We start from the raw sequence: 20,841 nt of genomic DNA, 5'->3' as shown, positions 1-20,841 counted from the left end.
TGATCATTATCCTGTTGTAAGGTCCACGTTCGGTTCGACTTCAACTTTTGGACTGATCGCCTCATGTTATCTTCAAGCTCTCTTTGATATGATGCAGAATTCATAGTTGAATCAATGAATGTAAGCTGTCCAGTTTCTGAGGCAGCGAAGCAACCCCAAACCATAACATTTCCACCACCGTGCTTCACAGTTGGTATGAGGTGCTTCTCCTGAAAAGCTGTCTTAGGTCTGAGCCAAACGTGTCTGCTGTTACTGTGGCCAAACAACTATCTTTGATTTGTCTGTCCAGAGCACATTATTACAAAAGGCCTGGTCTTTACCTATATGCTCATTGGCAAACTGTAGTCTTGCAAAGGCTTTTTGCTGGCACGCCTCCCATGCGGGTCAAATTTGTGCACTCTCTTCTGATTGTAGAAGCATGCACTCCGACACCAGCAGTTGCAAGACCAACTAGTAGATCCTGTGAAGAAATGTTGGGGTTCTTGGAGACTTCTTTTTGCAACAGACGGTCCGCTCTCGGGCTGAATTTGCTCAGAGGACCAGTCCGAAATCTGCGCCAATTGAAGATTATTTTCCTTACAGTGGAACGATGCATTTCAAATAAATTTTTTAAATCCCTTCCCAGACTTTTAGGCATCCACAACATTTTATCTAAAGTCCTTACAGAACTCTTTAGATCTTGGCATGATGACACCACACACCTCAATACCAAAGGGAACACCAGACACTAGATATGAGAGGGGTATAAATAAGACCGGTTCCACCTGCACTCCCTGAGCAGGTTCTAATCACCGGCACACGATCCTGAACACCTGATTCTAGTTTCATGGATTTGGAAGTGTGATAAATGTAGGAGTGTACTTACTTATTCCATGTGACTGATCTGTTTTTTGTTCATTTAAATTGTGCAAATTACTACAAAATGTTTGTCATTTGATAGTGTGTATCACCTTTATTAATAGGCACTGTTTCAAACAGGATCAAATGTTTGCTTGTCCAAATATGTCAAAAAAGCCTACAGTTTCCATGAGGTGTACTTATTTTTTCACATGACTGTGGTTTTGGTCATAATAAATATGGTGAAAGATCAGCTGGTTGAACATCCAAGATGCAGAACTGATCACATAAATCTAAAATCTTACAGGAGCCTAATAGTATGGCTATTTTCAGAGCAGCACTTGTGAAAACTAATCGGTTGCCCGCATTTTATCACGTCCTTGGTCTGGAAGTTGGCATGCGCTGGCTGGTCATGAGCACCGATGCACTTTTATTGAATGAACAGCAAGGTTACCAAGCACTTCTTCCTTCATCGCTTTCAGGTTGCTATGGAAACAGGAAATGAAATGCAAAAAAAAAGGCTTAAAAGGATGAAGCTATGAATAAGCTGTCAGCACTTCTGCTCAAGGTTTTGATGCTACAGCAGCTTTGGTTTTGAATGATCTGTTTCCAGTTTTTTGGTCGTTTCAGACATGTAAAGCCGTGTACTGAATCGGGAAGGGCTTTTTGGACCCAGAGCTACTCTTGAACTGTCTCTAGACTGGAGAATGATGCGTAAATTCAGACATTGCCCTTAACTGACCAGAAATGAACACTAATCAGAAGGCTCCAGTAGGTTTAAACTTTAAAGCGAAACACTCTATTAAAAATTTCTACAAAGAACGTTCTACAAAGATTTCCTCAAAGGACAAACTGAAGAACCATAAGATGCTTAAAAAAAAAAGAATCTTTTACTTGCAAGTGCTTAAAAATGTAGCTGTCAAACCTGGCCCATTACATATCTACAGTGTTTATGAATTACTTCAGTCTGGAGCTTGTTCATGGGTCTCACTTTCTGCTGTTGCGGATCCATATGGATAACCTAAAGATGTGCACTTCCTGGAGACTGTTCATGCCTAAATCTCACCACTGCCGTAGTGGATAATCTCATCTAAATCTCATCTCGTCTGCTGTAATTATAAACACTGTGCTGTTCTCACCCCGGACTTAAGTCACAATATGTTTACACTGAACATCCTTTCAACACAACTAGTACTGTTCAACTTTACTCTTCTATAACTGTATACTGTGAATCCTACTGTCTGGTATAATCCTCCTCAGAGGTTGGCTTCCCCTTTGAGTCTGGTGTGAAGGGTTTGTGGAGTCTGGTGTGAAGGGTTTGTGCAGTCTGCTGAAGGGTTTGTGGAGTCTGCTGAAGGGTTTGTGGAGTCTGGTGTGAAGGGTTTGTGCAGTCTGCTGAAGTGTTTGTGGAGTCTGCTGAAGGGTTTGTGGAGTCTGCTGAAGGGTTTGTGGAGTCTGCTGAAGGGTTTGTGGAGTCTGCTGAAGGGTTTGTGGAGTCTGCTGAAGGGTTTGTGGAGTCTGGTGTGAAGGGTTTGTGGAGTCTGGTGTGAAGGGTTTGTGGAGTCTGGTGTGAAGGGATTGTGGAGTCTGGTGTGAAGGGTTTGTGGAGTCTGGTGAGAAGGGATTGTGGAGTCTGGTGAGAAGGGATTGTGGAGTCTGGTGAGAAGGGTTTGTGGAGTCTGGTGAAGGGTTTGTGGAGTCTGGTGAAGGGTTTGTGCAGTCTGCTGAAGGGTTTGTGCAGTCTGCTGAAGGGTTTGTGGAGTCTGGTGTGGAGTGGACCACTAATGGCTGACTTGGACTAGTTCAGAGCATTTATTTTCTCTTGTTTTTTGGATTAAAGAAAGACAAGTAAACGCCAGAATCTGTCTGCTGAATCATGTTTGTTGACCAATTATGCCTCTGTAAATTGATTTACAATGATTTTGAAAAGAATGGGCCTTTTGTGCTTCATTATCTTCTCTAATGAGCAATGTTTGTGCTTCAGCTTGATGCTAGGTTATGAGATACCCGTTTAGCACATCATTTGTCACAATTGTTAGGTTCATTTGGCGGTGTAATGTAATACAATATGTGAATAGTGTATGGTATGAATATGCAGCAACTTCCCTCTGATTATCTTCCTCAGCTCTTGAGTTATAATCATTGCTGTGACTGGTTGTTATTATTGGCCATCGATCTGTCTGACCACGCTGGTCATGTCATGCTTGCGAATTCCATGTGACGACTAGAGCTCTTGAAGTGCTCCTAAAGTGTTTTAATTAGAGTAATTAAAGTGACACTAGTTCTTCAGCCAGGAGACACTATTAAGAGGGGCTCTCATCACAATAAGAGCAACAACTAATGGTTAAATTAGCAGTAATCATGCTGCTGGTCACGTGAGTCTTATTTCAACCTGATATGAAAATTCAAGAAAGCAATCTTTGTCACCTTTGTGAAGAGATGTTATGTAGGTGCCATGCGAACACGTAAAGTTAAACTTGCGTTAAATTGTTTTTTGGTAGGATGGGAGCCTCGGACAACATCTCAAGAGGTCGGAGCACCTTCATGGAGGAACTGATGGAGGCCTCTGAGATCCTGTCTCGTGCCACAGCACGTTCCCTAGTGATCCTGGATGAGCTCGGCCGTGGAACCAGCACACATGATGGAATCGCCATCGCCTACGCCACTCTGGAGTTCTTAATCAGAGACGTGAGTCACTGTACCAGCAGTGCTATTGAAACGCTTATGCTGATGAAAATAGTCTTGGCTGGGTGTATGTATACTCTGATTGTGGGTCATGTGGCAGTACACTAAAGAGGGAGGCTATGACTATGATGGTGCCTTTTTAAACTTAATTTGTTCATGCTCAGACCAATTAACCCTGCCTGCAGTAGTCATACCACAAGCTATGATAATATTAACAAATATCTTATTTATGGAAAAAAAAAAAAAAAGGGGTAATCTTTTCCATGGTATCATTGTGATCCTGTAGGTATCGGATATTTACTTTAACATACACAAGACAATATTTAGTTTTGGCTGTAATTCTAGGAGATTTTTCGTATCTATGCTTATACAGAACATCGAGGTTGATTGAGGTTGCCGCCAGCTTTAATGCGTAGCACCGGCAATTTATTTTCCTATTTACACCACAACACTGTTGAATTCTCTCATTTGATTGGTTTGATCAACTTTCTTCTATATAACATCAGCTCTGACTGTTTTCCCAGCTGTAATTCGAATCGCAGGTTTATATGAATGCACTCATTCTAATATGTTTCTATAGTAACAGCTCATTCATAGGGACTTTTAGGGCATTCTCTGTCTAATCTAAGGCGAATAATAATGTGCCCTTATTTACAATTGTTAATACGGCGAAGCTTTCTTTAAGGAAACGTTTATTTCACATTTACGGAATGAGACTCCAGTATCAGGTTGAACTTTCGTAACGGTGGTCTCCACTTTGCATAGCGCTACATCTCGTCTTTGACTATTGTTCTATAGCAGCGCACACGGTCATGTTTTATTCTTAACATATTGAACTCCTTTTTCTACATTTTAAATCCACAGTTCGACTCGATAGCCGCAAAACATTTACCACGAAGTTGTCACGCTCTTCTTTCTGCCTTTGTGTATGTAATATTCACGGAGTAGTCTTAATATTAACGCGCGTCGACTGGCGAGCAAACGGAACTACTCGTCTTTTGTCATGTATGCGTACCAGGCTCCAATTGTTCCATATTTACCCTGTTACACTGCAGTCTCTCCTGTGAGTCCGCTCTCAACGGACACGAGAACAGCTCTCTTACGCAAACACAAAACCATGCTGCAAGATACACTCGTAACCTAGATACACCAGCTCCTTTTCCATCTCATACACAGTATGTGGAATGTTTGAATTCCAATTGAATGTCAGTTTGTCTGGATGCTTTGACAATGAGGTAGATGTGGAGTCTGATTTGGAGCTTGGAGTTGGAGCCTGAAATGTGCCATTATAGAAGATGGCAGGTTTTCACCTTGTTTTCCAGAGGTGTATTTCTGCAATACGAGGTGAAATGTAAAGACAAAAAAAAAAAAAAAAAACCCTTCACACATTTAAAGTGCTAATTAGGTAAGTAATAAGTAAACCATGAGTATAGGGTACTACTGAAGGTTCCACCTGCACTCCCTAAGCAGGTTCTAATCACCGGCACCCGGTCCTGAACGCCTGATTCTAATTTTATGGATTTGAATTGGTGTATTTACTTTTTCCATGTGACTGATCTGTTTTTTTTTTTTTTGTTTTTTTTTTTGACAATTGTGAAAATTGTCATTTTATGCGTCATTTGACATCGTGAAACATCTTTATTAATAGGCACGGTTTGAAAGAGGATCAAATCTTTGCTTGTCCAAATACGTCAAAAAAGCCATAGGGTGTACTTATTTTTTCACACGACTATATCTATTTTGTCTTTATCCATTCTGAGAGAGGAAAAAGAAAGTCTAATGATGGACACGACTGTTTAGAACTTCTATTACAGAGAAAATAGGAGCTAACTTGTTTCACCGGCGTTCCACCGCAGAAAATGTGACTGTGCGTGGATAAAAATGATGTCATTCTTTAATAACGTAAAATTTGTAATGGCTGTCAGATTGCTGCAGTACAAAATACTTCGGTATTAAAATACTGCAATATTTTCAACAATATTATAATTCGATGATTGGCAGGGCGGTTTGAAGCGGGTGAATATCAGTGAATGAATGTTAATAGCCTAACATCAAACATTGTTTCATGAATATTACACAACACTAAATATAAAGATATAGAGAACTGCGTGTTTTTTCAAACAAACAAAAATGTGCAATTGTTGGAACGTTGCCTTAGTAGAACAAGTCTGCGCACTTTATTAGAAAACGGCTCCTGGGTGTAACGGTAACTCGAGTGTGTCAGGACTGCATCACGCTTTATTCCTTACATGTTGCGTAACTGATACCTGGTGAAGTTGTGATGCGATGAAGCTGCATAGAGTTTTAATAGCGCAGCATGCACTCCTTTAAAGAGTTCTGTTGAAACTCTTTTTGATGCAGTTTTAGGGTTTTAAATGAAGCGTTAGGATCCCCTAAAAAAAAAAAAAAAAAAAAAAAAAAAAAGGGAGGGACCCCTAAGAACCATTGAGAGTTGTAGATTCAACCTTTTTTTTTCCTGATAGTGTAGAGTGTAGCTGAGTTTTATAATGACTTTGTTTTTCATAATCATTTTAAATGCTGTACTTTGTGTTGATTCGGGGACTGATGCAGGACTGTGGCACTTTGCATTTAAACAAACTACAGAGCCACACGACCAACACATTCTTGTCCTCTTTATTTACATGCAGTACTGATCCGCAGACCCGTGTTGCAACGAATTGTGCTGGTGTGTGTGTGCGCGTACACGCGTTCAGGTTGGCATGGCAACTGGTCCCACTCTCGACCGTTCACCTGTCCCATATTTGAGAATGTAAAAAAAAAAACCTTAAAAAAATGGTTTGTTGTGTAACGTTTTCTGACACTGCGCTGTTGGCAGAGCCCGTGTCTAACTGCACACTGCCTTCTTGTACCGTGCATCACTGCTCTCCGGCTGCAAGAGAAAGGCCAGTTGCCATAGCAAAGCTCTCTGCTTGCACACAGGAAGCAGAGCTCACCGACTCTCAGCTGGCACATATATCTGAAACGAGCAGAGATGCGTGTCTCCGAGTGGAGAGAAGTGAGGAGGTGGTTGGAAGTTGCATTGCCATAACGATTCAGTGCTTGGACCGAGTAAAGTGAAATCACTGTTAACAGCCAGATACGGGGGATTGTAGTGCAGGAACGTAGTCCTCTCGCATTTCACACTTTTCATTTATTCAGTTACAGGCATCAGTTCATCACGCTAGCCTAGACCTGGAAACGTAATTTATGTGTATTCCCTATTTGTTATATATGGTGCCCGCCACTAATATTGGCACCCTTGGTAAATATGAGCAAAGAAGTTTGTGTCTTTATTGTTTGATCTTTTGTTTAAAAAAAAAAAATCACAAAAATACTCTGCATATCAAACAATTGCAAAAAAACCCCACAGGTGTTTACATAAATAAATAAATAAATAAATAAATGAACAAATAAATAAATATATATATATATATATATATATATATATATATATATATATATATATATATATATATATATATATATATATATATATATATATAAAACTTTGTTAAACATAGGTGTGCAAGAATTATTGGCACCCTTTTCGTTAATAATTTGTGCTGCCTCCATTTGCCAAGGTAACAGCTCTGAGTCTTCTCCTGTAATGCCTGATGAGGTTGGAGAATGAGACCTGAGACCAGGCAGTTACTAAGGATCCTTTAAATGGGTTGCACAGCACTGCACTTCACATGCTCTCGTTCCTCTCACTCCCGATGCACACTTCTATTCTCAACCAGATGCCCTGTGAATCTTTCTTGCAAGCTTTCTTAGACAAACATCCAAAAAAAAAAAAAACCCCATAAAAACAGTACAGCGATTCGTATCTGTATTTGTATCAGTTTCGAACATTGTGTTCATTCCAAATAATATATTTGTATTCATTTGTGTCTCTTTTGTAGACGCTCAGCATCAAACTGTGAAAGAGCCTGTACATCTTTTTATCTATCTTTGCCTCGTGGTGAGATGGCACATGAGATCTCTCAAGCCTGAATCTAAGCTGTAAACATAGCCTCTGTTCTGATAAACAGTTCTTTTACTATGTCATGTCTCATGTTCTGACTATTTTCAGCTCTCCACATGTCCACAAGCATGTCTCTCACATCTCTCTTACTTCAGCTTGTTTGTCAATGGAAATCCGATTAGTCTGAGACATGTCTGTGTGAATTAATGATTTAATGTGCTGGTCACCAATGGGTTCCACTGGCAGGCAAGGTTGGAACCAGGTTTTTTCCATTTTATATATATATATATATATGAGAGAGAGAAAGACAGAGATGTGTAACAAATTGAAGGGGGGGGGACAACATAAAATAACTAAGGTTTTGGGGCACCATGAGCCACCAGAACAGCTTCAGTGTGTCTCTGCATAAATTCTACACGTCTCTGCTACTGTACTAGAGAGAGGAATATCATTTTTTTTCCAAACAATATTCCCTCAGTGGTATAATAATAATAATAATAATAATAATAATCTCATGTAGGTGTTCATTTGAGTTGGGAGCTGGTGTCTGTGAAGGCCGTAGCATGTGGGTTTGATATCATTTTCATACAGAATCTGTAAATTTGACAGAAATGTCAGGATGGATCAGTTTTTTATTGACACTTTCCCTTTAAGGAGACAAGTAGACCTAAACCATGCCAACAGGATGCCTCCAACAACAGAACAGACACAGAGTTTTTCCTTTAAATAGTAACTCAGTAATCTGTATATTTTGTCTCTAATATATATATATATATATATATATATATATATATATATATATATATATATATATATATATATATATATATATATATATATATATATATATATAAAATATATATATATAAAATATATATATATATATATATATATTATATATATATATATATAAAATATATATATATATATATATATATATGTCATTGGGTTTAAATTCTTCTTCTTCAGATGCACTCAGATAATGTGACTAAGGTGGCATCTTGATTTTATTCAGGAGTACAGGCTTTTAATGTGAAAGTGCTGCTTTCTGTTGATTTAAAATAACATAAAATGAAAACATTTTGTTCCTAAATGGGCTGAATAATTGTGATAAATGATAATGATATTGCACCAAATAACTCATTATTATTTTAGCCATTATCATGCAGCTGATGTTTACTTTGTAGAATGTTAATTAACTTGGAGCTCACGCTTTGCTGATGGTAATGCTATTTTGGCAGGTCCCGGGTAGGTTTATAGTTGCAGAAATTTATACTATAAATTCATGCTATAAATTACTGCATGTAATTAATAATAGCCTTCCTCTTAAATCTGTGCTACCTTTTTATATTATAAGTGTAGTTACAGTGCTGTGAAAAAGTATTTGCTTTGATTCTGTTTTGTGTATATCTCATACAAAATACAGTCGTTTTAGATCAAATATGCCACCTTAAAATTAAGATCTGGTTGTGCCACCTTTAGCAGCAATAACTGCAACCAAACTCTTCAGATAACTGGAGATCAGACTTTCATCTACTCCTATGTTTTGGATTATTGTCTTGCTGCATAATCCAGATGCACTTCAGTTTCAATTTTCGGACTGAAGACCGGACATTCTCCTTTAGGATTTTCTGGTAGAGAGCAGAATTCACGTTACCCTCAATTATTGACAGTTTCCCAGGCCCTGAAGCAGCAAAGCATCCCCACACCATCACACTACCACCACCATGCTTGACCGTAGGTTTGATGATCTTTTTGTGGATTTCTGTGTTTGGTTTACACCAGATTTAACAGAACACCTGTCTTCTAAACAGTTCCACTTTCGACTCATCAGTCCCGAGAACATTCTCCCAAAAGGTTTGAGGATCTGAGCTGAAGAGAAGCAGTTCCTTAGCATAATGCTTCACCATGGGTATGGGTTTTGTGTGAAAAGCTATTTTTTTTGGTGTGCCAAACATGCACTATATAGTCAAAAGTATGTGGACACCTGACCATCACACCCACATGTACTTGTTGAACATCCCATTCCAAAACCATGGGCATTAATATGAAGTCGGTCCACCCTTTGCAGCTATAATAGCCTCCACTCTTCTGGGAAGGCTGTCTACTAGTTTTTTGAGCATGGCTGTGGGTATTTGTGCTCATTCATACATTTCAATTCATACCAAAGGTGTTCAGTGGGGTTGATCTGTGCAGGCCTCTCAAGTTCTTCCACACCACTGTTGGCAAATAATGTCTTTAAGGAACTTTCTTTGTGCACAGGAGCATTGTCATGCTAGAATACATTTGGGCTCGGCACCTTAGTACAAGTGAAGGGAAATCTTGATGCTGGGTTTGATGTCTAGCACATCCCTACAGCCATGCTCCAAAATTCTAGTGGAAAGCCTTCCAAGAAGAGTGGAGGTTATTATAACTGTGGGTGTGATGGTCAGGTCTCCACATACTTTTGGCTATATAGTGTTATTCCCAGAAAGTTCTACCTTCCTCTCATCAGACCATAACATGTTGTTGCATGGTTTAGCCAATTGTAGGTGGATGTTTTGTTTTTTTGTTGTTGTTTTTTTTTGTGAGAAAGGCCTTACCTCTAGCCATCCTACCCCATAGCCCAGACATGTAGAGAACGAGAGATGGTTGGCAAATGCAGTGAGTAATCAGTACTTGCCCGATATTCTTGCAACTCCTTTAATGTGTCAAGACTGGTGTCTTGGCAGCCTCTCTTGTCCTTTTGTAAATTTAGGTGGGACTTCCTCTGTTCTCGGTGATGTCACTGAGGTGCCCCATTTTCTCCACTTCTTGATAATGGCCTTCTTGGTGTTCCATGGTATATCTAATATTTTTAATGTTACCTCTCCCCTGACTGACACCTTTCGACAGTGAGATACTGTACATACTTTGTAAGCTCTTTGCAGTACAATACTTCAGCAGTCGGATGAAACCAAGAAGATAACCTAAGAAAATCTTATAGAAGAAGCCGATCTTTATTCGGGGTTAATCTAAATGACTTTGTTGATGACAGGTGTATGATAATTACTTTTAACCATGTTCATTCTCAACACAGTCACATGCCCCATTATAAGTTGGTGTGCTTTTTGGTTTATTTATTTATTTATTTATTTATTTGTTTTTGTCCCTAAAAAAAAAAAAATTCCTTTTTGTTTTTCACTTGAATTTTATTGCTTTATATATCACATTAAAGGTGGAAAAATATCTGACATGGTTTACCCTGGTTTAACCTTTTTACATCACAAAAACCCTCCAATTAGAACAGGGTTATGTTGACTTTTTATACCCAGTGTATATGAACACACACGCTCTATCCCGTTCTGCAGGAAGCAGCTTATTATACTCAGTTTATTCGATAAGGCTGAAACTCCAGTTTACCCAGCAGATGTTTTGCATCCTCTCAACATACTTTCAAATTTCGATTAACCTGGAGCCATATTCAAATATCATGTGAGTCATACATTTTAATTGTGTGGTAATTTTAAAAACAACAAAAAACCCCACTATATATTTTCCCCTCTAGGGCGCTAATGATCTATTCTTGTGCTTTGTGTAATACCGCTTTTCCTTCCTTTGATTACAGCTATTCATTCTTGAAATTATGAATAGTAACACCTGTCGCTGGATTTCCGTGTTCAATGTCATGCTGATGTGCAACCAGTTTTCAAGAAACGAGTGTTTTTTTCTGATCCTTTTCTCTTTTTTTTCAGTGAATATTTGAATTAGTATTGAATGTTTTATGTTGTCCACTTCACTGCAGGTGAGGTGTCTGACCCTATTTGTGACCCACTACCCTCCACTGTGTGAGCTTGAGAAGCTGTACCCGTGTCACGTTGGAAACTACCACATGTCCTTCCTGCTCAACGAGCCAGGGACTGCAGCTGAAGGTACAGTATGTGAAAGGTGTGTGTGTGTGTGGTAGGAATAATGGGAAGGTTTGACCTTATGGGAACATTTGGCACAACATTAATAGTTACACTTTATGGCCAAAAATTTTAGACGCCTGACCATATATGGTTCTTCCCCAAGCTGTTGCCAGAAATTTAAAAGCACACAATTGTATAGGATGTCTTAGTATGCTGTAGCATTACGATTTCCCTTCACTGCAAAGAAGAGGCCCAAACCTGTTCCTGCATGACAATGCTCCTGTGCACAAAGCGAGCTCCATGAAGACATGGTGTGTTAAGGTTGGAGTGGAAGAACTTGAGTGGCCTGCACAGAGCCCTGACCTCAACCCCACTGAACACCTTCGGCATGAAGTGCACCACAGACCATCTAGCACAGATCCACACTCCAAAATCTAGTGGAACGCCTTCCCAGAAGACTGGAGGTTATTATAACCGTGGGTGTGATGCTCAGGTCTCCACAAACCTAACCTTCAGCCATATAGTGCAAGTCAGAGGAAGGTCTTCACAAGGATAGTTGGACAGATATATTCGAAAATATCCTTGAAGAAATCGATAGACATAAGATTGCTCGAAATGAATAGTTATTCTCATGGGAGTCATACTGTTCCCTCAAGCTCTTTTATAGCATTGCATACTGTAGCATTGCTTGCAGTGGGGAATTGGAGAATAATAGATAATTCATCATTGTAATCTCAGTTCGATTGAAAACTCATGAATTTACATCCTGCACGAGTGGGATGTTCAACACGCGTTCTGTAACACCCTTTCAGAGGAGCAGTGTGTAATATCTCTGAAAACTAAAAAACCCTTTCGAGAAATTGTGATTCACGCTATATGATGTCGAGATCTTTCCTCAGTTTCTACACTTTTAGGCTTCTGTCTACATTTTCCTGGCCCTGAAACTATTTTTGACTCCAGCTGGAAGACAGCTGCTCAGCTCTTCCCTCTTTCGTTAAAAGCCAGCCGATGAGTAGGATGGGTCGGTCGGGGGAACGTATGACAAACGGTACAATAGTGCGCTTTTAAGGACCGTGTGCGAATTATATAATTAAACTGAACAGTTGCTAGCCATGCAGAACTGAGTAACAGTACAGTACATCGACTTGATGTTGTTGAGAACAGCTTTCATTTCAGATTAGGTAGCACTTTGGAGATGACTTTGAGCATTCCTTAAACAAAGCTAAAATGTCTAGTAAAGATCTAACTGGTAAGTCGTATTGTGAGACTAAAAGTGATGCTAATGCCACACAACTAGCGTTCTAGTGAGTAGCCTAAAAGATCGAATTCATGAGAAGAATGTGCGTGCAATTACGAAGAGATAGTGGCGCAACAGAAAAAAAAAAAAGTTTGCCCTATCATCCGGAGATCATGCGTTTCAATCCCAACGATGCCAAGGGAGCGAAATTGGTTGGCCATGCTGTCTGTCTGGGAGGGGCATATTCGGTCTCCCCTATCAACCCCAGTGACAGTTGTGTGTCTGTGAGCTCATGCTTGAGGAAGAGGGTGGATAACGCTTTCCTCCAAGTTTATGACGCGGCAGTTTGAAAAGATATGCTCGGTTGGTGTAATCTCGGTTGGTGGAGGAAGCGCGTAATGACTTCCACCCTCATGGGTTGGTAGCTGTCGTGTGATAATTTTTAAACGGACACAAATTATTTACGCGGTCATTTACGGTCTAAATACACATACATTGACACCCTGGATTGCACTTCTCTCAGAAGGATCTGCTCTTGCTATGCCTCTAGTTTCTCGAGTGCTTCTCTCTGACGCAACACTTTTTTTCAACTCGTCTTTTTTACCCTGCAGAGGAGGAGGTGCAGCCAGAGTTCATCACTTTCCTCTATCAGCTGGTGGAGGGAGCAGCAGCTCGGAGCTATGGGCTAAACGTGGCACGGCTAGCTGAAATCCCCCAGAGCATCCTCACATCTGCTGCGCTCAAGTCCAAAGAGCTGGAGGCCATCGTCGACAGCCGCAGGTACATAACGTGGGCCGTGAAACCTTATGCAACTTTCGAAAATGCTGTATGTACTAGGAATAAAATAAAGCCAAGTGCTCAGGATGTATGAGAAATTGAAGACTGCGTCCCACATGACTTTAATGAAACTGTGTGCAAAAGCTATCTGCTCTCTGGACAGGACGGTGAGCATAACGATTGATTGAACTGCCATAGTAATTCCTATTTCAGCTTTTACAGTGTCACAGGAAGGCATCTTTTGGTCAGCAGATAAAATCGAGTGCTTTCTCGATTTAATGGGCTTCATTTATCAAGCTGGATATGAATAGATTTATTTGTAAATTGTTCACAGGAGCATTAACACAAGAAAGGTGGAATTCATCAAAACCAGTTAGTTCAGGAAAAAAAAACGTTTATCACAAGAGTTTTGTAAATCCACATATAAAGAGACTCGCTGATGTGAACCTGTCAGTTACTGCAAATTTCTATACACATAAAGCGGTCATGTTTAAATAGCTTAAAGCGCACCTATTGTGGTTTTGAAACGTGCCTAATTTTGTTTTAAAGGTCTCATACAATAGATGTACGTGCATCCGAGGTCAAAAAACACTTTAACGTGCTCATAATTTAAATTTCAGCATCACCTTTATTTCCCCCCAGTGTCACAAACGACTCGTTAAATGATCCGTTCTAAAGGATTCATTCTAAACTCGTCCTTTCAGAGAGAATACTCTGCTCTGATCGGTCAGACGTCCCAGTCTGTTGTGATTGGTCTAGCGCTGTCAGCGAGCAACCAATGAAAACCAGAGGTGGGGCTTTTTTGTTACAAACCTATGTAGGTTTGGTTTTTACATTCACGAGCAGCTCTGTAACACAGTACATGAAAGGTAATATTTGAAAAACCATAATAGGTGCGCTTTAATTATTTCAGTATTAATGACTGAAAAGAAATCAGTCAAAATGCAATCCATAAATTATGACACGAGTCTATAATTAGTTAGGACAACTACTGGAAGAGTTTTTTGCGTTTGTGGGTATCACTAAATGTATATCAATTGTGCCGTGAACGCTGTTTGTAATTTATGGGTGATTGCCATTCATCAACATATCTACAGTCCTCTCCGAAACTATTGGAACGGCAAGGCCAATTCATTTGTTTATGCTGAAGACATTTGGGTTTGAGATCAAAAGATGAATATGAAGAGAGTTTAGAATTTCAGCTTTTATTTCCTGGTATTTATATTTAGTTGCTTTAGGCAACAGAATATAGCACAGACCATCCAGTTTTTAACCGAGCCAAAATATTGGAACGTGTGACTGACGGGTGTTTCTTTTTACCCAGGTGTGTCCTGTTAGATTGATTTGTTTAAACAGTAAATAGCTCTGACCATCTACTCTTTGTTTTGGAGGTTTACATGAACAGACTGTCTGCCAATTTACAGAGAAATGCATCCAAATTAATCAAGAGGAACTTTATCATGCAGCAAGACAATGATCCAAAACACACTGCCAACACAACAAAGGACTTTATCGGGCGGGGGGGAGTGGAAGATTTTAGACTGGCCAAGTCAATCACCAGACCTTAACCCAACTGAGAAGCATTTCACCTCCTGAAGAGGAGAAACGGAGGAGAAACCTCCCGAAACAAACAACTACTGAATAAGGCTGCAGTAAACTCCTGGAAAAACACCACAGAAGAAGAAACCAACAATTTGGTGATGTCAATGAGTCGCAGGCTTAATGCAACCAAATATTAAGTGTTATTTACTTCAAGACTTATCTGTTCCTATACTTTTGCTCACCTAAAATTGGGTGGTCTGAAACAAAAGGTTCTGTGTTTTTATGTAGTTTAACACATCTTGATGTAAACACCAGGAAATAAAAGCCGAAATCCTAAACTCTCCTCTCGTGTCCACCTTTTCATCTCAAACCCAAATGTCTTTAGTATATAGCACAAACAAATGAATAGAACTTACCGGTCCAATAGTTTCAGAGAGGGCCGTACATGAGTACAAACAAAATGACTCAAACTTTTATAAAAATGCGGCGAGAATGCTAAGATCGGTTTTGGCCTACAAAAACATTTACACACAACTTTTATTAAAAGGTTGATAAACGAGGCCCATCAAGAAAGCATTACAAACGCACATGACCAAGACTGAAAACTGGAACTATTTCTGAAGGGCTTCATCCAAATCACTGATTAGTGTTGAGGGAAAGAATTAACAAGCATTGATTAATTAAATAATAAATCAGTAAAATAAACACAAGAACAATAGACTAAGTAACTTGTTTGACACTATTTTGCAACAAAATAATCATTCTTAAAAGTGGGTCGCACTTGCAGAAAGGTTAACAACCGCTGCAATACAGTATTTGCAATGCAGTGCAACGATTATAAGACAAAAGCATGAGGAAGCAGGCAGCAACACATCTGTAATTTCAATAGAATGACATGTACAGTGCTGTGAAAGTATTTGCCTGATGTCTTCTGTTTTTGTGTATGTCTCATACTAAATTCATTCATAAATTAAAACAAAATCTAGGATAAAATAAAGGCAGCCGGAGCAAACACAAAATATAGCTTTTAAATGATGTTATTTATTGAAGCAAAAAAATTATCCGATACCAACTGGACCTGTGTGAAAATGTATTTGCCCCACATAGTTTCTAATTCCCCAAATCTACAAACCTGCGTTCATAATGGGGTTCAGCTGGACTAGACACAACCAGGCCTGATTACTGCAAACCCTGTTCAATCACATCAACACTTAAATACAACTTTGTCAACAGCATGAAGTTGGTTAAAAGGTCTTACCCAGTAACACACTATGCCATAATTGACATAAATTCCAGAAATGATGAGGAAGAAGGTGATTGAAATCCGTCAGTCTGGGAAGGGTTACAAAGCTACTTCAAAGGACTCCAAAGAACCAGAGTGAGAGTCATTATTAAAACTCACAGTAGTGAACCTTCCCAGAAGTGGCCCGCCTTCCAAAATTCCTCCAGGAGCACAGCAACTACTCATCCAGAATCACAAAAGAGCCAAGGACAACATCAAAGGAGCTACAGGCCTGTCGTGCATCAATAAAGGTCACTGTTCATGACTCCACTATCAGAAAGACACTGGGGGAAAATGTCATCCATGGAAGAGTGGTGAGGTGAAAACCACTGCTAACCCAGAAGAACATTAAGACTCGTCTGAATTTTGACAAGACACACCATGATCCTCAAACCTTTTGGGAGAATGTTCTGTGGACTGATGAGTCGAAAGTGGAACTGTTTGGAGGACAGTGTTCCCGTTACATCTTTCGTAAACCAAACACAGAAATCCACAAAAAGATCATCATACCTATGGTCAAGCGTGGTGGTGGAAGTGTGATGGTGTGGGGATGCTCTGCTTCTTCAGGGCCTGGGCCACTTACAGTAATTGAGGGTAACATGAATTCTGCTCTCTACCAGAAAATCCTAAAGGAGAATGTCCGGTCTTCAGTCCGAAAGTTGAAACTGAAGAGCAAGTGGATTGTGCAGCAAGACAATAATCCAAAACATAGGAGTAAGTCCTAAATTTTGGAGTGGTCTAGTCACATTGAACCAATGTGGCTCAACTAAAGTAGTTCTGCAAAGAAGACTGGGTGAAAATTCCACCACAATGCTGTGAAAGACTGATCTCCAGTTATCAGAAGCATTTAATTGCAGTTTTTGCTGCAACCAAATGCTTCTGATAACTTGTGTTTGAAGATCTAAAACTATTTACTACGAGAGAGACACAAAAACCAAAGAAAGTACGAGGAAAACTTCACAGAACATCGGCACCAGTCTGAACTAGACAGTATTCCTATAAAAACTGAACTAACCATATATACAAATTGCCTGTAATTTCAAACCATCTAATATGGACATATGCACTGGTATGTGCGCTGTGTTTGCGTTTGACCATCATGCATCTCACTGTAATATGTTATCGCAGCGTGATTGAATTATCTAAATGCAAATCGGATCATTGCCGTGAAGAGCTAAACATAACATCAGTGAAGAAGTGAACGTCTTTCTGCTCCTACAACAGCACATGCCGCTTTCCATAGATCATTATCACTTTACTGGGTATGTAGGCCAGTGGGATGAGTTGCATGCACTTCCCATTAGAGCCGTTATTATCTTGGTTATCATCAAAGTGCCCGGGCTTACTCAGAGTCAGGGAGCCGAGTATAATTGAGGCGCCAAATAGTAACAACTCCTGTTTCTGAACGAACATAATGATCGTCATTTCATATGCTGAACAACACAGAAGCTGCTGTAGAAAAGGGCAAACAAAGTTTTCTTTTTGTTGTTGTTTTTTTCTTCTAGGAAAACTGTGAAGCTGCTCACCGACGCTTGGAAAATCACTAACAGGGAATCATTACACGAGTGGAAAAAAGGCGGACATTAAGAAGGTGTGCGTGTTTGCGTATGATTGTGTGTGAGGAGGTGCTGTGTGCTGAGGTAGTCCCTATAACCCACACTTTATTCAAATCTACACACAATTGAGTTTTTTTTTGTTTTTGTTTTTTTTTGTACGTTTTCCTTTTTATGTCTGCACCTTTTTTTATGTCACGATCACGTGAAAGTTGAGTGTCTCTTGCAGATTCAAGGTGCTATGTTATAGGTACTGAGCAAAATCTGAAAGTGTATACAGAACTGCCGATCGATGTGAATTGCTGTTGTGTGATGAAGCAAAATCATTAAATCAGAAATCCTCTGCTTTGTACACTCCTGGTTTCTATTTTTTTTTTACTTCTTTAATTTTTTTAAAGATTGAAATTAGACGCAAGTGTCTAAGTGTAATCACAGCCTGTTCATTTTTTTCTGTTTGGTTTATTGTTATGCGAGAGATATCGCTAGCATTTACTGTGCACTTTTTTTTCCCTTTTCTTCCCCCCAGCCATACATGCTGGATACTGCCTGAAAGTAATGCATCTGATTTCCTAGGATTTCCTGCTGTCGTTTTAACATGAACCCCACCACGTATACGGCATGCTAACAGCCTGATGGCAAGTGAGAGCTGAAGTGCGTTATAATTACTTCTCTGTAAACAGATGGACTGAGCACATGAAGCACATGAGCACATGAAGCACACTGCTTCATACTGCATACTATATGTCTTGGCTTTCTGGGAAAGTTTGCCTGAAATACATTTTATTTCGCCAGCTTGCTACAGGTGTGTTGTACATCTGTTCACCTTTTTGTTGCCAAATAAGCTGATGACCGACCGATGAATAAGGAGAATGTGTCAGCGAGACAAAAATGAGAAACGTGCACTGAGTTTCACTGAGAAATGCAGGTCAGCTCTTTTTTTTTTTTTTTTTTTTTTTTTTTTTTTTTTTTGTGTCTTATCGCACATGACCGCTATGGCATTCCTCACCGTTTATTGCTGATTATCGCTTTTTTTTTTTTTTTTTTTTTTTTTTTTTTTTTTTTTTTTTTAACTTTTCAGATTTCTAAGCACTTTCAGGGAAGTTTGGGGTGTATTGCACAGACATCTTGAATGAATAATGGCGTTTTCCACCTCACACACACTGATCACGCTAAGAGATTAGACTTCCAGTGTGCTGGTGTCTGCCCAGGCTTAATGAGTAAAGGAGTGTGTCTTATTATCCATTTAATTTCATTTAAGCATTAAACGAGGGAGACAAATCCATATTAATCTGCCAGTGCTAGCATTAACTCAATACTGTTATGAATTTTGATGCACAAACCGGGCTTATCGGACCAGCGTACACAGCCTTCCGACCAATTATCCGTGGTGAAATTATGTAAACGTTTGTCGGGTCATTCTGAACTGAAGTGTTGAAAAACCAATGGCTACAAAGGACCCTGCTGAACAGTCGTTATAATTAAATGGACCAACTGAGAGACACTCCCGAGATCACTGTAGGTCAAGTTTATGAGTGAATCATATATGATTTTTAAAAAAATGCGTGAAAATGTAATTCCACTCAGCTGTTTCAGGCCCCAGGTTCGATCCTGACCTCGGGTTACTGTCTTTGAGGAGTTTTGCATGTTCTCCTCGTAGGTTTCCGCTGAGTTCTCTGGTTTCCTCTTACCTCCTTAAAAACTTGCATGCGGGTGAAATGACTCTAAATCGCCCCAAGCGCCATAGGCTCCAGACCCACCCTTTACCCTGAACTGGATACTAAAGAGGAACAAATGAACGAATGCTTCAGGCTGTATTCTGTCCCACCGACCAGTTTACATCATACGGTAAGATAATCGGTCATGATTGAAGTTTTCTTAACATGACACATTAAAGTGATATTAATTTGTATTTTATTATATACTCAAGTGCAAGCATTTGCACACGGTCTTTGCTACGAGGAAACTAAATTTACACCATGGAACTATTTAGTGTGCTAGGTTTCATAGATGTTATGCTGTTCCGCAAGTATCATAATGGTCAAATTATATACAGTACTGTGCAAAAGTTTTAGCCCCCCCCCCCCCTTTTTTTTTTTAAGTACGTACTGTTACATTTTTATTTTATGACTTCCACATTATTGAGTCAGTACAAAAACATTTTCGTTTTCCAGCACAAAATTAAATGTTACAGAATTTTTTTTTTTGTATGTCAGTAAAGAAAGCAGAAGATTACATAAGAGACATTTTTCAGACAAAAAAACCACAATGAAAGCTGCTGGATTTTGCTGCAAAAATAAGAAGCGGTTGCAACAGTCAAAGTCTCCAGAAGAACCGTGTCTGATTCTGCGAGATGCTCAATAAAACTTGCAGCTCATTTCCTTATAAAACTGCACTAATTGTACCTGAGAATACTATTTTATTTTATTTTTTAAAGAAAAGTGTTGTCACACCAAATATTGACGTTTTTAATCGATTTATTACCATTTACTGCTCTTATGTATATTTATCTGTTTGTTTGTTGACGTAATTTCCACTGAAACAGGATGTCAGGGTGGGACACATTAATTGGCTCATCCCCCTTTTTTAAATAGCCAATAGTGTTCAGCTTACCTCACAGCAAGGGCTTTTAGCTAGTACCATGGATTTTTATAATGTTGGGGGGCGGGACACTTGAGATTCTGGATGGCGTTTAATTGGACAGAAAATCTGATGAGGAGCTGAATTGCAGAATGATGTCATCAAAATTGTTGCTCCATAGTGGTGGAAAAGAGAGACTGTCAATTTTTAATGCATATATCTTCTAAATGCTAATTTTGTCGTTATTTCAAGCGCACTAGCTTATAGATAACCTTAAGGCTAATTTATTCATGCTAAAAGACACAAAATTTAGAACTATTTTCATTTCATGGGGACTTTAATGAGCAATCCTGAGGTGACAGGACAAACACCCTGAGAGGACTCAAAATGATACCCTGTTCTGGGTGACACTGGATAGTGGGATTATAAATGATCACTCTTCCACATTTGTTACATTACTGTACACTCAGTGTTACGTGCACTGAAATGGATGTTCAGTATCAGCACGATGAGACTTT

At 39.4% G+C, this 20,841-nt stretch overlaps 1 protein-coding gene across 5 annotated transcripts in view; it reads left to right on the top strand.

Moving 5' to 3' along the window:
• Positions 1 to 18,098, top strand: part of msh3 (mutS homolog 3 (E. coli)) — a 72,461-nt gene extending 54,363 nt beyond the window's left edge. For 3 of the 5 annotated variants that reach the window (XM_017452436.3, XM_017452435.3, XM_017452434.3), the window contains 4 exons: positions 3,339 to 3,525; positions 11,250 to 11,376; positions 13,204 to 13,372; positions 17,699 to 18,098. In XM_017452436.3, coding sequence (XP_017307925.1) covers positions 3,339 to 3,525; positions 11,250 to 11,376; positions 13,204 to 13,372; positions 17,699 to 17,780 — 565 coding nt within the window. In that variant the 3' untranslated portion in view covers positions 17,781 to 18,098. Of the gene's footprint in view, positions 1 to 3,338; positions 3,526 to 11,249; positions 11,393 to 13,203; positions 13,373 to 17,698 lie in introns of those variants that run through there. The other 2 variants (XR_006980844.2, XR_006980845.2) reach the window with 2 other exon arrangements.
• The last annotated feature ends 2,743 nt before the right edge of the window (positions 18,099 to 20,841 follow it).

This window comes from Ictalurus punctatus, chromosome 22 (assembly GCF_001660625.3).
Source record: "Ictalurus punctatus breed USDA103 chromosome 22, Coco_2.0, whole genome shotgun sequence".
NCBI lineage: Eukaryota > Metazoa > Chordata > Actinopteri > Siluriformes > Ictaluridae > Ictalurus > Ictalurus punctatus.
This window is presented reverse-complemented; position numbering and strand designations above follow the sequence as displayed.